The sequence below is a fragment of the Pseudophryne corroboree genome, chromosome 10, assembly GCF_028390025.1.
Source record: "Pseudophryne corroboree isolate aPseCor3 chromosome 10, aPseCor3.hap2, whole genome shotgun sequence".
Taxonomy (NCBI): domain Eukaryota; kingdom Metazoa; phylum Chordata; class Amphibia; order Anura; family Myobatrachidae; genus Pseudophryne; species Pseudophryne corroboree.
Genome location: NC_086453.1, coordinates 206328369 through 206348675, shown reverse-complemented (window position 1 = coordinate 206348675; position 20307 = coordinate 206328369). Strand labels below are relative to the sequence as shown.

The 20307-nt window shown below is 45.0% G+C and overlaps 1 protein-coding gene across 1 annotated transcript in view; it reads right to left on the bottom strand.

The window, feature by feature from the left end:
* The window catches only part of LOC134966369 (uncharacterized), a 241952-nt gene that overhangs the window by 8314 nt on the left and 213331 nt on the right, over window positions 1-20307 (bottom strand). Inside the window, exons 7-8 of the mRNA XM_063943042.1 lie at window positions 18326-18412; window positions 17266-17413 (exon numbers count right to left, since the gene is read on the bottom strand). Of these exons, the coding sequence (XP_063799112.1) occupies window positions 17266-17413; window positions 18326-18412 (235 nt within the window). The remainder of the gene's footprint in view (window positions 1-17265; window positions 17414-18325; window positions 18413-20307) is intronic.

Sequence of the window (20307 nt, the reverse complement as noted above, 5' to 3'; positions counted from 1 at the left end):
CTGGATGATTAAACGGGGTGACGTCTCACTCCTTAGACTCCTAGCCGGTCCTCACGCTTGTGGTGCTGTTTAGAAACGGCAATTGATCCCAGCCGAGGATAGCACTCCTCTAAGGAGTGCTATCCTCGGCTGGGATCAATTGCCGTTTCTAAACAGTACCATAAGCGTGAGGACCGGCTAGGAGTCTAAGGAGTGAGACGTCACCCCGTTTAATCATCCAGGTCTGAAGACACGCAGAGTTGCTGCTTAATGAGCGTGGCCACGCTGGACTGTTAAGTATATAACTATTCTACTAAAAGCTGTTGCAGTGGATCTATGGAAGCAAAGGGATTCCTGCACTAATACGCTCTACACTAATAAGTTCCGTGCTTTGAACTTTATTAACCTTCTATTAGCTGAATGAGTTTTCATGCTTTGAACTTTTCTAATGATTTCAAGCCTTCTACTATGGCATGATTAATGGCTACTAACATCTAGTGCACTAAATAAGCTTATTAACCCCGGAGTGGCTATACTATATTATATATGTTTTAAGTGAGATATATATTAGGAAAACACCGGCCGTGTGATATATGTTTGTCATGTATTGGTTAAATAAATGTTTTATGTTTTAAATATACATTGATTTGGACAGCGCTTCATTATTGTGTATATATCTTTTGGAATTTTAGTGAGGTTGGCAGTAGAGATGTGCACCGGAAATTTTTCGGGTTTTGTGTTTTGGTTTTGGGTTCGGTTAAGTGGCCGTGTTTTGGGTTCGAACGCGTTTTGGCAAAACCTCACCGAATTTTTTTTGTCGGATTCGGGTGTGTTTTGGATTCGGGTGTTTTTTTCAAAAAACCCTAAAAAACAGCTTAAATCATAGAATTTGGGGGTCATTTTGATCCCAAAGTATTATTAACCTCAATAACCATAATTTCCACTCATTTTCAGTCTATTCTGAACACCTCACACCTCACAATATTATTTTTAGTCCTAAAATTTGCACCGAGGTCGCTGGATGACTAAGCTCAGCGACCCAAGTGGCCGACACAAACACCTGGCCCATCTAGGAGTGGCACTGCAGTGTCACACAGGATGGCCCTTCCAAAAAACACTCCCCAAACAGCACATGACGCAAAGAAAAAAAGAGGCGCAATGAGGTAGCTGTGTGACTAAGCTCAGCGACCCAAGTGGCCGACACAAACACCTGGCCCATCTAGGAGTGGCACTGTAGTGTCACGCAGGATGGCCCTTCAAAAAAACACTCCCCAAACAGCACATGACGCAAAGAAAAAAAGAGGCGCAATGAGGTAGCTGTGTGAGTAAGCTAAGCGACCCTAGTGGCCGACACAAACACCTGGCCCATCTAGGAGTGGCACTGCAGTGTCAGGCCGGATGGCCCTTCCAAAAAATACTCCCCAAACAGCACATGACGCAAAGAAGAAAAAAAAGAGGCGCAATGAGGTAGCTGTGTGAGTAAGCTAAGCGACCCCAGTGGCCGACACAAACACCTGGCCCATCTAGGAGTGGCACTGCAGTGTCACGCAGGATGGCCCTTCCAAAAAACACTCCCCAAACAGCACATGACGCAAAGAAAAATGAAAGAAAAAAGAGGTGCAAGATGGAATTGTCCTTGGGCCCTCCCACCCACCCTTATGTTGTATAAACAGGACATGCACACTTTAACCAACCCATCATTTCAGTGACAGGGTCTGCCACACGACTGTGACTGAAATGACGGGTTGGTTTGGACCCCCACCAAAAAAGAAGCAATTAATCTCTCCTTGCACAAACTGGCTCTACAGAGGCAAGATGTCCACCTCATCATCATCCTCCAATTCATCACCGTGTACATCCCCCTCCTCACAGATTATCAATTCGTCCCCACTGGAATCCACCATCACAGCTCCCTGTGTACTTTGTGGAGGCAATTGCTGCTGGTGAATGTCTCCATGGAGGAATTGATTATAATTCATTTTAATGAACATCATCTTCTCCACATTTTCTGGAAGTAACCTCGTACGCCGATTGCTGACAAGGTGAGCGGCGGCACTAAACACTCTTTCGGAGTACACACTTGTGGGAGGGCAACTTAGGTAGAATAAAGCCAGTTTGTGCAAGGGCCTCCAAATTGCCTCTTTTTCCTGCCAGTATACGTACGGACTGTCTGACGTGCCTACTTGGATGCGGTCACTCATATAATCCTCCACCATTCTTTCAATGGTGAGAGAATCATATGCAGTGACAGTAGACGACATGTCCGTAATCGTTGTCAGGTCCTTCAGTCCGGACCAGATGTCAGCATCAGCAGTCGCTCCAGACTGCCCTGCATCACCGCCAGCGGGTGGGCTCGGAATTCTGAGCCTTTTCCTCGCACCCCCAGTTGCGGGAGAATGTGAAGGAGGAGATGTTGACAGGTCGCGTTCCGCTTGACTTGACAATTTTCTCACCAGCAGTTCTTTGAACCCCTGCAGACTTGTGTCTGCCGGAAAGAGAGATACAACGTAGGTTTTAAATCTAGGATCGAGCACGGTGGCCAAAATGTAGTGCTCTGATTTCAACAGATTGACCACCCGTGAATCCTTGTTAAGCGAATGAAGGGCTCCATCCACAAGTCCCACATGCCTAGCGGAATCGCTCAGTGTTAGCTCCTCCTTCAATGTCTCCAGCTTCTTCTGCAAAAGCCTGATGAGGGGAATGACCTGACTCAGGCTGGCAGTGTCTGAACTGACTTCACGTGTGGCAAGTTCAAAAGGTTGCAGAACCTTGCACAACGTTGAAATCATTCTCCACTGCGCTTGAGACAGGTGCATTCCACCTCCTATATCGTGCTCAGTTGTATAGGCTTGAATGGCCTTTTGCTGCTCCTCCAACCTCTGAAGCATATAGAGGGTTGAATTCCACCTCGTTACCTCTTCTTGCTTCAGATGATGGCAGGGCAGGTTCAGGCGTTTTTTGGTGTTGCTCCAGTCTTCTGTACGTGGTGCCTGTACGCCGAAAGTGTCCCGCAATTCTTCTGGCCACCGACAGCATCTCTTGCACGCCCCTCTCGTTTTTTAAATAATTCTGCACTACCAAATTCAAGGTATGTGCAAAACATGGGACGTGCTGGAATTTGCCCATATTTAATGCACACACAATATTGCTGGCGTTGTCCGATGCCACAAATCCACAGGAGAGTCCAATTGGGGTAAGCCATTCTGCGATGATCTTCCTCAGTTGCCGTAAGAGGTTTTCAGCTGTGTGCGTATTCTGGAAAGCGGTGATACAAAGCATAGCCTGCCTAGGAAAGAGTTGGCGTTTGCGAGATGCTGCTACTGGTGCCGCCGCTGCTGTTCTTGCGGCGGGAGTCAATACATCTACCCAGTGGGCTGTCACAGTCATATAGTCCTGAGTCTGCCCTGCTCCACTTGACCACATGTCCGTGGTTAAGTGGACATTTTTTAGGACACTGGTGAGTCTTTTTCTGAGGTCTGTGTACATTTTCGGTATCGCCTGCCTAGAGAAATGGAACCTAGATGGTATTTGGTAACGGGGACACAGTACCTCAAACAAGTCTATAGTTGGCTCTGCAGTAATGATGGATACCGGAACCACGTTTCTCACCGCCCAGGATGCCAAGGCCTCAGTTATCCGCTTTGCAGCAGGATGACTGCTGTGATATTTCATCTTCCTCGCAAAGGACTGTTGGACAGTCAATTGCTTGGTGGAAGTAGTAAAAGTGGTCTTACGACTAACCCTCTGGGATGACCATCGACTCCCAGCAGCAACAACAGCAGCGCCAGCAGCAGTAGGCGTTACACGCAAGGATGCATCGGAGGAATCCCAGGCAGGAGAGGACTCGTCAGAATTGCCAGTGACATGGCCTGCAGGACTATTGGCATTCCTGGGGAAGGAGGAAATTGACACTGAGGGAGTTGGTGGGGTGGTTTGCGTGAGCTTGGTTACAAGAGGAAGGGATTTACTGGTCAGTGGACTGCTTCCGCTGTCGCCCAAAGTTTTTGAACTTGTTACTGACTTATGATGAATGCGCTGCAGGTGACGTATAAGGGAGGATGTTCCGAGGTGGTTAACGTCCTTACCCCTACTTATTACAGCTTGACAAAGGCAACACACGGCTTGACACCTGTTGTCCGCATTTCTGTTGAAATACTTCCACACCGAAGAGCTGATTTTTTTGGTATTTTCACCAGGCATGTCAATGGCCATATTCCTCCCACGGACAACAGGTGTCTTCCCGGGTGCCTGACTTAAACAAACCACCTCACCATCAGAATCCTCCTTGTCAATTTCCTCCCCAGCGCCAGCAACACCCATATCCTCCTCATCCTGGTGTACTTCAACACTGACATCTTCAATCTGACTATCAGGAACTGGACTGCGGGTGCTCCTTCCAGCACTTGCAGGGGGCGTGCAAATGGTGGAAGGCGCATGCTCTTCGCGTCCAGTGTTGGGAAGGTCAGGCATCGCAACCGACACAATTGGACTCTCCTTGTGGATTTGTGATTTCGAAGAACGCACAGTTCTTTGCTGTGCTTTTGCCAGCTTAAGTCTTTTCATTTTTCTAGCGAGAGGCTGAGTGCTTCCATCCTCATGTGAAGCTGAACCACTAGCCATGAACATAGGCCAGGGCCTCAGCCGTTCCTTGCCACTCCGTGTGGTAAATGGCATATTGGCAAGTTTACGCTTCTCCTCCGACGATTTTATTTTAGATTTTTGAGTCCTTTTTTTACTGATCTTTTGTGTTTTGGATTTTACATGCTCTGTACTATGACATTGGGCATCGGCCTTGGCAGACGACGTTGATGGAATTTCATCGTCTCGGCAATGACTAGTGGCAGCAGCTTCAGCACGAGGTGGAAGTGGATCTTGATCTTTCCCTATTTTTGGAACCTCAACATTTTTGTTCTCCATATTTTAATAGGCACAACTAAAAGGCACTTAAAGTATGATGTTATCTGCGCTAACTCCTTTACGGAAAAAAGAAAGACAGATAGAAAAGAAAATCAGGGGAAAAAGGAGGGAGAAATTAAGACAAAAGTGACAAACAAAATGGTGCAGCCGTAGATTAAACCAGTACCCTCACTGGTTGGGGTTAATTACATACAAAATTCTTGGCTCAACATTTGAAGACAGAGACTGATGTCAGACTGAATATAACATTTAATAATCTCAAATTAAAAAATAGCTTATTAAGCATAAAGTTAAAAATGATTAGTTCATTCAATGGGTATAGTCAATATAGAACACTCTGTAATGAACCAATTTTAAATTAAAATAAAATAAAAAGTCAATGCCTCAACGGCAAAAAATGTCCTGAGACCTGGTATCCTTAGCCAAATAGGCTTGTGATGTATCTCATTAAACCAGTCTATATCAATATTTCAACGGTGCAGCCTCTTGTCTTTCTACACTTTGCTGTGCAAATGATTTAATCCACACTGGGAACCTTTCCGCAACATGCAGTCATTAAGGTAACTTTATGGGGATAAGTCCACTACTTTCTGGTGACACTTTAGCTGATTACAGCACTCATGTACCTCTCGCTGATAGTGTGGTGGATCCCCGTCTCCGCCGTCCTCGTGGATGAGCAAGGGAAGAAGAAAAAAGGGATTTCACCAGGGATTTCACCATTGTTTGAGATGCCAGAATTGTAAAAATTCAAAAAAGACAAGTACTAAAGTTATCCAAACCTTCTCCTCAAACACCAATGGAAGGGAATTTAAAGTAGAAGATGAAATTACGTGCGATACAAAGGGGGTTATCTACCTACTAGAATGCCCTTGTGGGCAACAATATGTAGGCAGGACCATTAGACCTCTAAAAAGCCGAATTGCAGAACATATACGCAATATAAAAAATAATGTAGAAACACACAGTGTCCCAGTACATTTCAAGACCCATCATAATAGCAACCCTGCAGGATTGAATTTTATAGGGATAAAAAAGATTAGAAACAACTGGAGAGGTGGCGACAAAATAACAGAAATATCTAAGGAGGAAGCAAAGTGGATTTATCAAATTGATACAATCACCCCCAAGGGTCTTAATATAGATTTTGACTTGGCTGCCTTTTTATAATAAATTAAAAAAGTACAAGAAACAGTTACAATGTTGTACCCCCATTTTTTCTTGTGTCCAGATGTGCATATGTATATGTGCACATCTTTCCCCCTTTTTTAACCTTCCTTCTTCCTTTCTTCTTCTTCTTCTAATATTTCATGTCAGACTGAATGGATTTTTCTGCATATGTGAAAGCTTTTTTTATGCTATGCAAGAGTTAAGAAGCAATTATGCAATTAGGATCAATTAAGGGATCCATGTAACCTTTAAAAGAGGATTACGTTTTGGAAGCAGCTATCCCTGACGAAGCCCCTAAGGGGGGAAACGCGTTGGAAGCTGCACCACTGTTCTACAGCAAGGACGAGCCCAAATCTTCTACGGACCACACACACACGCCGGCTAACGTCACCAGAAGCCGGAGACCGCAAAACCGGAAGCCAGAGCGGTGCGTTCCACAGACTGCAAGCTGTGTAGAGCGACAGATCACCGCGGCTCTGGGAGGCGGCTGACATTAGCAGAGGGGAACGAGGACGGCGGAGACGGGGATCCACCACACTATCAGCGAGAGGTACATGAGTGCTGTAATCAGCTAAAGTGTCACCAGAAAGTAGTGGACTTATCCCCATAAAGTTACCTTAATGACTGCATGTTGCGGAAAGGTTCCCAGTGTGGATTAAATCATTTGCACAGCAAAGTGTAGAAAGACAAGAGGCTGCACCGTTGAAATATTGATATAGACTGGTTTAATGAGATACATCACAAGCCTATTTGGCTAAGGATACCAGGTCTCAGGACATTTTTTGCCGTTGAGGCATTGACTTTTTATTTATTTATTTTTTTATTTTAATTTAAAATTGGTTCATTACAGAGTGTTCTATATTGACTATACCCATTGAATGAACTAATCATTTTTAACTTTATGCTTAATAAGCTATTTTTTAATTTGAGATTATTAAACAACTAAAAGGCACCTCAGGTAAACAATGGAGATGGATGGATACTAGTATACTTATGGATGACGAGGCACTGACGACACAGAGGTAGCTACAGCCGTGGACTACCGTACTGCGTCTGCTAGTATAGAGATGATAATGATATAAAAAATATATATATATCACTACTGCAGGTATATATAATATAATGACGGACCTGCTGGACACTGTCAGCAGACTCCTAAACTACTAGTATGAAGAAGATAGAAAAAAAAACCCCACCACAGGTAGGTATACAATTATGGACGAGCACTGACGACACAGAGGTAGCTACAGCCGTGGACTACCGTACTGCGTCTGCTAGTATAGAGATGATAATGATATAAAAAATATATATATATATCACTACTGCAGGTATATATAATATAATGACGGACCTGCTGGACACTGTCAGCAGACTCTTAACTACTAGTATGAAGAAGATAGAAAAAAAAACCCCACCACAGGTAGGTATACAATTATGGACGAGCACTGACGACACAGAGGTAGCCACAGCCGTGGACTACCGTACTGCGTCTGCTAATATAGAGATGATAAAGATGATAGAGATGAACAAAAAAAATATAACACTACTGCAGGTAAATATTTATATAATATAATGAATGACGGACCTGCTGGACACTGTCAGCAGAATGCGTTTATAGAATAAAAAATAAAAAAACACCACAGGAGTGTTTGTTTAACTTTTTCAGGCAGACAATATACTGGTGGTCACTGGTCAGTCACACTGGCAGCAAAAGTGTGCACTGTACTCCTGCTATTAACTGCACCCCAGTCTCCCCCACAATTCAGCTGTGTGAGCAGTGAGCACTCAGCACAGTCAGATATACATAGATGATATTATCATGCAGCACACTGAGGCTGAGCACAGATATGGTATGTGACTGTGTATCGTTTTTTTTCAGGCAGAGAACGGATTATAAATAAAACTGGTGGTCACTGGTCACTATCAGCAAAACTCTGCACTGTACTGAGTACTCCTAATGCTCCCCAAGTAGTAAATCAAGTGTCTCTCTAATCTATTCTACACGGAGAGGACACCAGCCACGTCCTCTCCCTATCAATCTCAATGCACGTGTGAAAATGGCGGCGACGCGCGGCTCCTTATATAGAATCCGAGTCTCGCGATAGAATCCGAGCCTCGCGAGAATCCGACAGCGGGATGATGACGTTCGGGCGCGCTCGGGTTAACCGAGCAAGGCGGGAAGATCCGAGTCTGCCTCGGACCCGTGTAAAAAGGCTGAAGTTCGGGGGGGTTCGGATTCCGAGGAACCGAACCCGCTCATCTCTAGTTGACAGTGACCTCTTGATGAAGCAGCAGCCTTAAATCAGTGATTTTTAACATTATAGTAATTATTGTCAGCGCCCAGATATTTGTTGTATTATGTACTGGGTCGACATGAGGGTTTTTTTTTTTTTTTGGTGTTGTTTTCTCCATACAGTGACCGGGAACCCCAATTAGCGCACCACGTCCGCTCGCATGGCTCGCTTCGCTCAACATGCTTCGGGCAAGGTGCCTCGCTGCACTCGGCACAGGTTACCGTTCCCAATTGTAGTCCACGTGTATCTTAAAGTATGAAAAAGTAAAAAAAATGAAAAATTATGTGAAAAACGAAATGTTGATCTTTTGTCATGTCGACAGAGTCCCTGTCGACCTACTTACCGTTGACCAATAGCGGTCGACCTACTTACTGTCGACCTAACGACCGGATCCCGTTACTATATATACTGAAGTAAAATTACAAGCATTTCATAAATGTCAAAGGCTTTTATTGACAATTATATCAAGTTTATGCAAAGAGTCAATATTTGCAGTGTTGACCCTTCTTTTTCAATACCTCTGCAATTCGCCCTGGCATACTGTCAATCCATTTTTGGGCCACATACTGACTGATTGTCGCCCATTCTTACCTAATCAATGTTTGGAGTTTGTCAGAATTTGTGGATTTTTGTTTGTCCACCCGCCTCTTGAGGATTGACCACAAGTTCTCAATGGGATTAAGATCTGGGGAGTTTCCTGGCCATGAACCCAAAATTTGTATGTTTTGTTTCCCGAGCCACTTATTTATCACTTTCGCCTTATCGCAAGGTGCTCCATCATGCTGGAAAAGGCATTGTTCGTCCCAAAACTGTTCTTGGATGGTTGGGAGAAGTTGCTCTTGAAGGATGTATTTGTACTAATCTTTATTCATGGCTGTGTTCTTAGGAAAAATTGTGAGTGAGCCTACTCCCTTGGCTGAGTAGCAACCCCACGCATGAATGGTTTCAGGATGCTTTACTGTTGGCAAGACACAAGACCTTCCTTCTCCAGGCAAGTATTTTTCCAGATGCCCCAAACAATCTGAAAGGGATTCAGAGAAAATTACTTTATCCCAGTCCCCAGCAGTTCAATCAGTCTGTACCTGAAGATTTTCCTGAAGAGAAGTCGTTTCTTTGCTGCCCTTATTGATACCAGGCCATCCTCCAAAAGTCTTCGCCTCATTGTGCATGCAGATGCACTCACTCCTGCCTGCTGCCATTCCTGAGCAAGCTTTGCACTGGTGGTGCCCCGATCCCGCAGCTGAATCAACTTTAGGAGACGGTCCTGGCGCTTGCTGGACGTTCTTGGGCGCCCTGTAGCCTTCCTCACAACTATTGAACCTCTCTCCTTGAAGTTCTTGATGATCCGATAAATGGTTGATTTAGGTGCAATCTTACTAGCAGCAATATCCTTGCCTGTGAAGCCCTTTTTGTGCAAAGCAATGATGAGTGCACGTGTTTTCTTGCAGGTTACCATGGTTAACAGAAAAAGAACAATGAATTCAAGCACCACCCTCCTTTTAAAGCTACCAGTCTGTTATTCTAACTCAATCAGCATGGCAGAGTGATCTCCAGCCTTGTCCTCGTCAACACTCTTACCTGTGTTAACAAGCTGACATGATGTCAGATGGTCCTTTTGTGGCAAGGCTGAAATGCAGTGGAAATGTTGTTTTTGGGATTAAGTTCATTCTCATGGCAAATAGGGACTTTGCAATTAATTGCAATTATTCTGATCACTCTTTATGACATTCTGGAGTATATGCAAATTGCCATCATATAAACTGAGGTAGCAGACTTTGTGAAAATTAATATATGTGTCATTCTCAAAACTTTTGGCCATGGCTGTACAAAGTTCATCCACATTTCTTATGTCAAACACTAGTGCTACTTATGCTAATAAATCAAGTAATTAACAACACTCACAATTGCATACCCTAAAATCTTTCAGATGTTGATGGGTGGGTGGGTGGGGGGGGGAGGAACCTATTATGGAGTATCTTGGCAGTACCTGGACTGATCAGGGGTGAGAACTGTCCAGATTCTGCATGTGTTCTATGGAGTCTAGTCATACTATGTCACAGTACTTTCTATGTATACAATAGACAAGTAGTGTGAATACTTGTGTAAACACATGTGATACCTAATTTATCAATTTCTGACATCATTAGTCCTCATAGAAAATAGGTCACTGACATAAATAGGATTTTAATACCTACTGGTAAATCCTTTTCTCCTAGTCCGTAGAGGATGCTGGGGTCCACTTCAGTACCATGGGGTATAGACGGTTCCGCAGGAGCCATGGGCACTTTAAGACTTTTCAAGGGTGTGTACTGGCTCCTCTCTCTATGCCCCTCCTCCAGACCTCAGTTATAGGAACTGTGCCCAGGGAGACGGACATTTTGAGGAAAGGATTTACTTTTATACTAATGGTGAGATTCACACCAGCTCACACCTCAAACATGCCGCACAACATGGCATTCAACATAACACACGCCAATAGGCATGAACCATTTGCAGCAACATGCTGAAAACAAATGTAACACAACTTGTGTAACTATAATGAACAAACTGCCGGTAAAGTACGCATCCTCTACGGACTAGGAGAAAAGGATTTACCGGTAGGTATTAAAATCCTATTATCTCATACGTCCTAGAGGATGCTGGGGTCCACTTCAGTACCATGGGGTTTTACCATAGCTCCAGTACGGGCGGGAGAGTGCGGATGACCCTGCAGCACCGACTGACCAAACTTGAGGTCTTCATTGGCCAAAGTGTCAAACTTATAAAATTTAGCAAATGTGTTTGACCCTGACCAAGTAGCCGCTCGGCAAAGTTGTAAAGCCGAGACGCCCCGGGCAGCCGCCCAGGATGAGCCCACTTTCCAAGTAGAATGGGCATTCACCGACTTCGGTATCGGCAATCCTGCCGTAGAATGAGCGTGCTGAATCGTACCTCTGATCCAACGCGCAATAGTCTGCTTAGAAGCAGGACACCCAATCTTGTTGGAAGCATACAGGACAAACAGAGCCTCTGTTTTCCGTATCCGAGCTGTTCTTGCGACATAAATCTTCAAAGCTCTAACCACATCTAGAGACTTTGACTCAGTGAAAGTGTCAGTAGCCACTGGCACCACAATAGGTTGGTTTATGTGGAAAGATGAAACCACCTTTGGAAGAAAATGTTGGCGAGTTCTCAACTCTGCTCTGTCTTCATGGAAGATCAGGTAAGGGCTCTTGTGAGACAAGGCCCCCAACTCAGACACCCGCCTTGCGGATGCCAAGGCCAAAAGCATCACCACTTTCCAAGTGAGAACATTCAATTCTATCTCCTGCAGAGGTTCAAACCAATCTGATTGAAGGAACTGCAACACTACATTAAAGGTCCCATGGTGCCACTGGAGGCACAAATGGAGGCTGGATGTGCAGAACCCCTTTCACGAACGTCTGAACTTCTGGAAAGGAGGCCAATTGTTTTTGAAAGAAAACTGATAAGGCCGAAATCTGGACCTTGATTGACCCCAATCTAAGGCCCGCATCCACACCAGCCTGCAGAAAATGGAGAAAACGTCCCAACTCAAACTCTTCCGTAGGAGCCTTCTTGGATTCACACCAAGACACATATTTTCTCCAAATACAGTGGTAATGTTTAGACGTTACTCCTTTCCTGGCCTGAATAAGAGTGGGGATGACTTCCTTGGGAATACCCTTTCGGGCTAGGATCCGGCGCTCAACAGCCATGCCGTCAAACGTAGCCACGGTAAGTCTTGATACACACACGGCCCCTGCTGTAATAGGTCCTCTCGAGGAGGAAGAGGCCGAGGATCTTCTATGTGCAACTCCTGAAGATCTGGATACCGAGCCCTCCTTGGCCAATCTGGGGCAATGAAGATTGCTCGAACTCTTGTTCTTCTTATTATTTTGAGAACTTTTGGAATCAGTGGAAGTGGAGGGAAAACATATACCGACCGAAACACCCACTGGGTCAACAGTGCATCCACTGCTATTGCTTGAGGGTCTCTCGAACTGGAACAATATCACTGAAGCTTCTTGTTTAGACGAGATGCCATCATGTCTACTTGAGGAACTCCCCAAAGACTTGTCACCTCTGCGAAGACTTCTTGGTGGAGGCCCCACTCTCCTGGATGGAGATCGTGTCTGCTGAGGAAGTCTGCTTCCCAGTTGTCCACTCCCAGAATGAAAATTGCTGACAGAGCTATTACATGTCTTTCTGCCCAGAGGAGAATCCTTGTCACCTCTGCCATTGCCGCTCTGCTTTTCGTTCCGCCTTGCCTGTTTATGTACGCGACTGCTGCTACATTGTCCGACTGGATCTGCACGGGATGATCTTGAAGAAGATGTACCGCTTGTAGAAGGCCGTTGTAAATGGCTCTCAATTCCAGAACGTTTATGTGAAGGCAGGCTTCCTGACTTGACCATTTTCTTTGGAAGCTTTCCCCCTGTGTGACAGCTCCCCAGCTTCGGAGACTTGCATCCATGGTTACCAGGACCCAGTCCTGAATCCCAAACCTGCGTCCCTCTAGTAGGTGAGAACTGTGTAGCCACCACAGGAGCAAAATCCTGGCTTTGAAGGACAGGATTATCTTCCGGTGCATGTGTAGGTGGGATCCGGACCACTTGTCCAACAGGTCCCACTGGAATACTCTGGCATGAAATCGGCCAAACTGTATGGCCTCTTAGGCCGCTGCCCTTTTCCCAAACAACCGAATGCATTGATGGATCGACACGCTTGTTGGTTTCAATATTTGTTTGACCATTTTCTGGATTTCCAGAGCCTTTTCCACTGGAAGAAATACTCTCTGTACGTCTGTGTCCAGAATCATCCCTAAAAAGGACAATCTTGTCGTTTCCAACTGCGACTTTGGAAAATTCATGATCCAACCGTGTTGTTGGAGCATTGACAGGGAGAGTGCGATGTTCTGCACCAACTGTTCCCTGGTTCTCGCTTTTATCAGGAGATCGTCTAGATAAGGAATTATATTGACTCCTTTTTGACGAAGGAGGACCATCATCTCTGCCATCACCTTGGTGAATACCCTCGGTGCCGTGGAGAGACTGAACGGTAACGTCTGGAACCGGTAATAGCAATCCTGTACTGCGAATCTCAGATAAGCTTGGTGAGGAGGATATATGGGAACATGCAAGTAAGCATCCTTTATGTCTACTGACACCATGAAGTCCCCCTCCTCCAGACTGGAAATCACTGCCCTCAGGGATTCCATCTTGAACTTGAACCTTTTCAGGTAGAGATTCAGATTTTTCAGGTTAAAAATCGGTCTGACCGAGCCGTCCGGCTTCGGAACTACGAAGAGGCTTGAATAAAACCCTTCTCCTTGTTGTGACAAGGGTACCAGGACAATGACCTGATCCTGACATAATTTTTGAATTGCCGTCGTTACTGCCTCTCTTTCTGGAAGAGAAGCTGGCAAGGTCGATTTGAAAAATCGGCATGGGGGGACGTCTTGAAACTCCAGTTTGTACCCATGGGACACTATTTGTAAGACCCATGGGTCCAGGCCAGATTGAATCCAAATTTGACTGAAAAGTTTCAGACGTGCTCCCACCTGAGCGGACTCCCGCAATGGAGCCCCAGCGTCATGCTGCAGATTTGGCAGAAGTAGGGGTTGACTTCTGCTCCTGGGATCCTGGAGACGCTGCGGATTTCTTTCCTTTTCCCCTTCACCTACCTGCAAAGAAGGGGGAACCTTTGGCCTTTTTGTATTTGTTGGGCCGAAAGGACTGCATGTGAGAGTGATGTGTCTTTTTTTGCCGATGCAGGAGCATAAGGCAAGAATGTCGACTTAGCTGCGGTAGCCGCCGAGACTAACGCATCCAGCCCATCACCAAATAAGGCCTCCCCTTTATACGGAGAGCCTCCATATTTCTTTTGGAATCTGCATCAGCATTCCACTGGTGAATCCAAAACGCCCTCCGAGCTGATACTGCCATGGTAGCGGCTGTTGAACCCAAGAGTCCAATATCCTTCATAGCTTCCAGCATGTATGCGGCAGCGTCTTTGATATTACCTAACGTTAGGAGTATCTTGTCTCTATCAATCGTGTCGATTTCCGATGACAAGTTATCTGACCATTTTTCAATAGCAGGCCTCACCCACGCGCAATCAATGGTGGGTCTGAGCAGCGTACCATGGCCACATAAATAGATTTTAACGTAGTCTCCATTTTGCGGTCTGCCGGCTCCTTTAGTGAAGCCGTACCAGGTGCAGGGAGAATCACCTTTTTTGTTAACCTTGACAGTGCACTGTCTAACACCGGGGGTGACTCCCATCTTTTCCTGTCCTCTAAAGGAAAAGGATAAGCAATCTGAATCCTTTTGGAAATATGAAATTTCTTTTCAGGATTCACCCAAACTCCCTCAAAAAGAGTATTTAGCTCGTGGGAAGGAGGGAAAGTTACCTTACATTTATTTTCCTTATAGAAATAAGCCTTCTCCTGAGGTACAGTAGGGGCTTCCGTAACTTCTAAGACCTCCATTACAGCAACAATCATATATTGTATGTTTTTTGCCAATTTAGGATCTATCCCCCTGGAATCACTATCGTCGACACAAGAATCAGAGTCCGTGTCGGTATCAGTATGTTTGCAAACGGTCTCTTATGTGACCCAGAGGGGTCGCCTGCGGATGAGACAGCAGAACCCTGAAAAATCACATCTTCAACTGATTTTCTCCAGCTTTCTGCATGAGACTCAGACTTATCTAATCTCCTACTGATATGATTCACACTATCACGTATTTCTTTCACCCATTCCGGCTCGTGGTGTGCCGGCAGCGCCACCACATTACAACTCTGTTTCCCTAAAATGGCTCCCTCAGGGGAAGAACTCCCTCCCTCAGACATGTCACACACGTGCACAAACACACCACAGACACTCCGGGACTTATAGGGGACAGACCCACAGTAAAATCTGTCAGAAGGACACAGATAGGAGCAGCCAGTTCACAAACCCAGCGCCAGTAACACAATGCCTGTGAAACATAAAATGCCCACTGACATACAGCGCTTTTTTATAATGTAAATACACAATGTAAAGCACCAATTTCGCTGTGCCCCCCCCCCTGTTTTGCACCCTGATACTTGTATTCAGTAGTGGAGGAGGACCAGCGTTGTCTCTGCAGCCTGAGTAGAGAGAGAAAATGGCGCTGTGCAGTGTGCTGGCTGACTGAGGAGGAAGCTCCGCCCCCGAAATGGCGCGTTTCTCCTCAGAGATTCTGATATTATTATTTATACTGGCAGGAGTAAGGCTGTGCCTCGGCATCTTATGCCCCTTTTCTACCAGTTTCATAAGGTTTCATGCTGCCCAGGGCGCCCCCCCTGCAATGCCTGTGTTGTGTGGGCAGTATGGCGCAATGCGCTCTCGCCAGCCGCGCGGTACCTTTAGCCGTCACCTTGATTGAAGATCTCTCTTCTAACCCTCACCTATCTTCTGACTTCTGGCTCTGCAAGGGGGGTGACGGCGTGCTGTGGGAGTGAGCATCTAGGCACAGCTAGAGTTCAGTACCCTTCAGGAGCTAATGGTGTCCTGTCAGCCAGAAGCAGAGCCATGAAACTCTTTAGGAAGTTGGTTCCTACTTCTTCCCCCTAAGTCCCACGAAGCAGGGAGACTGTTGCCAGCAGTCCTCCCTGAAAATAAAAAACCTAACATAAGTCTTTTCAGAGAAACTCAGTAGAGCTCCCCTGGAATGCATCCAGTCTGCTTGGGCACATTTCTAAAACTGAGGTCTGGAGGAGGGGCATAGAGGGAGGAACCAGTTCATACCCTTGAAAAGTCTTAAAGTGCCCATGGCTCCTGCGGAACCGTCTATACCCCATGGTACTGAAGTGGACCCCAGCATCCTCTAGGACGTATGAGAAAATGTATTTATTAGTTATTTTTTATTACCAGTTACTTATATAGCGCACACATTTTACGCAGCGCTTTACAGAGAATGTTTGCACATTCACATCAGTCATAAATGAGATGACAGGGCCATTCTATTGAAAGCTAACAAAACTATTTTCCAAATATTGTGTTTGAGCAATACTTAAATCATCTCTGATTCATTCCAGCAGTGGAGTTTTAACAGAGGAGGGGTCCCGTGTGCAGATTCCAGGTGGGCCCTCTCTCCTGTATAGCGCAGTAGACTCTGCCATTGTGCCAGAATCTACTGCACATGCGCAGGTCTTCGGAAGAATGGCGCCCGCCGTGTTCCGGCGACAAATCACTACAGCTATTTTGCTGGTGATATTTGCCGCTACTGCAGCGATGATGTGGGACTGATGAGTAAGCAATTGAACATGGGTACAATGTATGCAGTGTGAGGTCCCACTGGACCCAGGGGCCGTGTGCCCCGCACACACTGCACCCATTATAGATACGGGAATGCCTTCCAGTCATCATTCATCAAATTTTACTTCAGGCTATAGATATTACATTGCCAGCATAAGCCCAGTAGTCATCCTCACACCCAGCCCCTACCCCAATACAATCCTATCACTATCTGTTACGCTAGAGTCTTCCTTTATCTCATCATAAAAAAAAAAATAAAAAAAAATGAAGCACTAATAAATTGACTGATAAGGATGCCGTACAACCACACTGCATTCACCAGTTTCATGTAGACACGCATACACATGCATTAACAACTCACACATATTTTCTATAATAACACTACTGCAAACACGTACATGTTTTTTTTTATCATTATCAATATCCTCCTATATTTATATGGCCCTACAAAGGCTCTGCAAGACCTTACAAAGCACATAAGGAGAAGCAGTATGAAGAAAACAAGAACAAAGGGGATGCGGTCAATTTACCTACGGTCAAAATCCCGACAACCATTGACCGACGGTCAAAATCCCGACATGGACAAAATACTGAAAAAACAACAGTACAAACAATAACTCTTACTTCTCTCCCTCAGTCCTTGGCCAAAGCTGCGATACACGCGGTACAGAGACCACAACAGCACAGATTTAATAACCACAGAGATGAACGAGCCTGTCACAGCAGCAGCTTCCAGTGTGTAGGAGTCTCCTTTGCCCCATTCCATGACCACCTGATAGCAAGATATGAACATTTTCAAGTCAGTACTCTGACACGATGAATATGCAGAAACAAAACCTACCAGAGTCTGTAATATACACTTCAATGTCAATATAAGTTGTGTATTATGTTTGTTTTACTCTTATCCTGTGTTGATAGGGCTCCTCTGTTTTTTTTAAGAATGCTACATGTTAAGCAGATAAGAATTTAGTTAAAAGTAACTGATTAAATCAGGTTGAGACACTATTTTGAGTAATTAGGGAGTAATTAAAATGTATTCAGTGTGTCAGCTTTGGAAGTGTCTAATGGCCAGTACTCACGCAGGGCTGCGCATCGCTATAGCTGTGGGGGCTACACACGGGGCAATCCTGCTTAAAATCTAAGCAATCTAGTCAGATTGCTTAGATTTTAAGCAGCGATCGCTCCGTGAGTACCCCCCTTAAGTGGAGACAGTACTGGGCGGCTAATACGGAGTGTGAGGTATAATTTTGGGACATTTTAATTTATTTCTTTTTTTACAGTCCAGGAGGTTCTGTTTTGAGTAACCCTTTTACACCCAAACGTCAACAGTGTATTGCCGGTACAATCAGCAACACTTTAAAGGTTAGCAGGGTTCACAATAAACTAGGGATAGTCCTGATGTTTGTGCTAGAGCTGACAGCTGTAATAGTACAACATGTAGAGAAGGCCATCTCTTTAGAAACTCCATTTAAAAGTCAGTATAACAGGACATGTAGGGTCTCCGGTGATGGGTGGAGATGCTTACACCAGGACCTAAGCTGACAGCAAAGAACTCTGGTTCAAGATTCGGAGATGGTATTGGTATAGGACTCCTCTCCATTTCAGTCTGTCACATTAGAGCTGTATTAATGAAGATAGCTTATATTATAGTCATGCAATTATTTACAAAGGTAATTGATAGTACCTTGTATAAAAGGTACACCAGATAGGCCACTTCTGGAAGGTTCTGCAGCAGAAATATCCACACAAGAGGTTTCAATTCTTTCAGAATCTGTTAAAAGTATAAACAGGGACAGAATAAAAGAACATTACTTCAGAACCAGTCTCTACTGTAGCTAGCTAAGTGTACTGTGTATTCTTGTCATTTTTTACATTGTTTGCCCCAGCGCAATAGAGATTTTTGTATACATTAATAGCAAAATTGTGAAGCATCAAAAATATTGGAGCTAAGACGATAGTTACAGTATTGAGGCTTTGGCTTTACTTCACCAGATGTCACTCATGAAAAGCGTTCTAAGGGGGAGATGTACTAAGCTTTGAAAAGTGATACATTTCACAGTGATAAAGTACCAGCCAATCAGCTCCTGCCATTTTTCAAACCCAGCCTGTAACATGGCAGTTATGAGCCGATTGGCTGGTACTTTATCACTCTGCATTTTATCACTTTCCAAGCGATGAGGCATCTAGCCCAGTATCCCCTCAGTGCACAGCTTCTTTAGAGTTCATCCAATGGTCTAGTAGTGCCATGACAAAAAATACTCAGACATCAAGGGCCCCATAAACCAATAGAGTTTGGGAATGACTACTTTAAAAAAAATGTCAAACACTGTGTTTCTTTGGGGATGCAATGCTTTTTGCACAAACCGGTAACTGGCAAGTGCAGTCTATGGGTTTACAACAGTAGCATAAAGTAAATTACCTAAACTTCCCAACACTGTATGTTCTGTCAATGCATCAGACATTTACATGCATTTGTGAATATCGGAAGAGGCCTTCCACACAGAGTCATCTTGTAATATAGGTTTTTGTGACCCTTTGCTGCAACTGCAGAGCACTATTTATAAGTCTCCTGCAGCCGTCTTCCTATAGGATTCCCACCCCTCTGAGTATAAAATAGTGTAAAATGGAGTAAGGGAGACTTGTGGGCACTGGAGACTTGATGGATGATGATATGTCCTTTTGTGTTATGTGACAGAATAGGTCAAAGTTATTGTATTCAAAGGTAATTTTAGTCGCTATGTTGCAATAAGATTGGTATATACTAAATGCATACATAATAGCCATTAATAAAGCAGCTGGTGCTCTCTGTATATACTATATATGCTATGCATCTTTTTTTATAAGCATGGTACATAATACAAAGAATAAATGACATCAAAGAAATCCTGGCAGAGCAATTTAAGATTCTTACCTGACACAACACGAATACAGTCTATATATATATATATATATATATATATATATATATATATATATATAATAAGAATTTACTCACCGGTAATTCTATTTCTCGTAGTCCGTAGTGGATGCTGGGGACTCCGTAAGGACCATGGGGAATAGACGGGCTCCGCAGGAGACTGGGCACTCTAAAGAAAGATTAGGTACCATCTGGTGTGCACTGGCTCCTCCCTCTATGCCCCTCCTACAGACCTCAGTTAGGGAAACTGTGCCCGGAAGAGCTGACATTACAAGGAAATGATTTTGGAATCCAGGGTAAGACTCATACCAGCCTGTCAGCGTCCGGAGTCTTACCGGTACGCTGGGGCCGCGGGGCTGGCTTCCTTGGCGTTGTGCGGGCAGCGGCGGAGGTGGGCTGCTGCGCCGGATCCGTGGGCAGCAGTAGCGGCGGTGAGGGGGTCCGCTCGTGGCGGCGGGACGCCGCTACAGCGGTTCGCTCTTGCTGAACCGTTGCTTGGAGACCAGGGGCAGTGAGCAATGTGGCTTTGCAAAAAGGTCTGCATTACTGGGCACCGCCATGTTGGAGACCAAGTTTTAAGCATAGTTCCTGTTTCCTGTTTCTTCCAGCCAATCCAGGGAAAGCTCTCCCTATAAAAGGGGGCTGGTTTAGGACAGGGATGCCAGTGCTTCAAGTTACAACCCTGTTGTAGGTGCTTTAGCCTGTGCTCCCAGGATTCCTGCTGTATCTTGGTTCCTCCTGATCCTGCT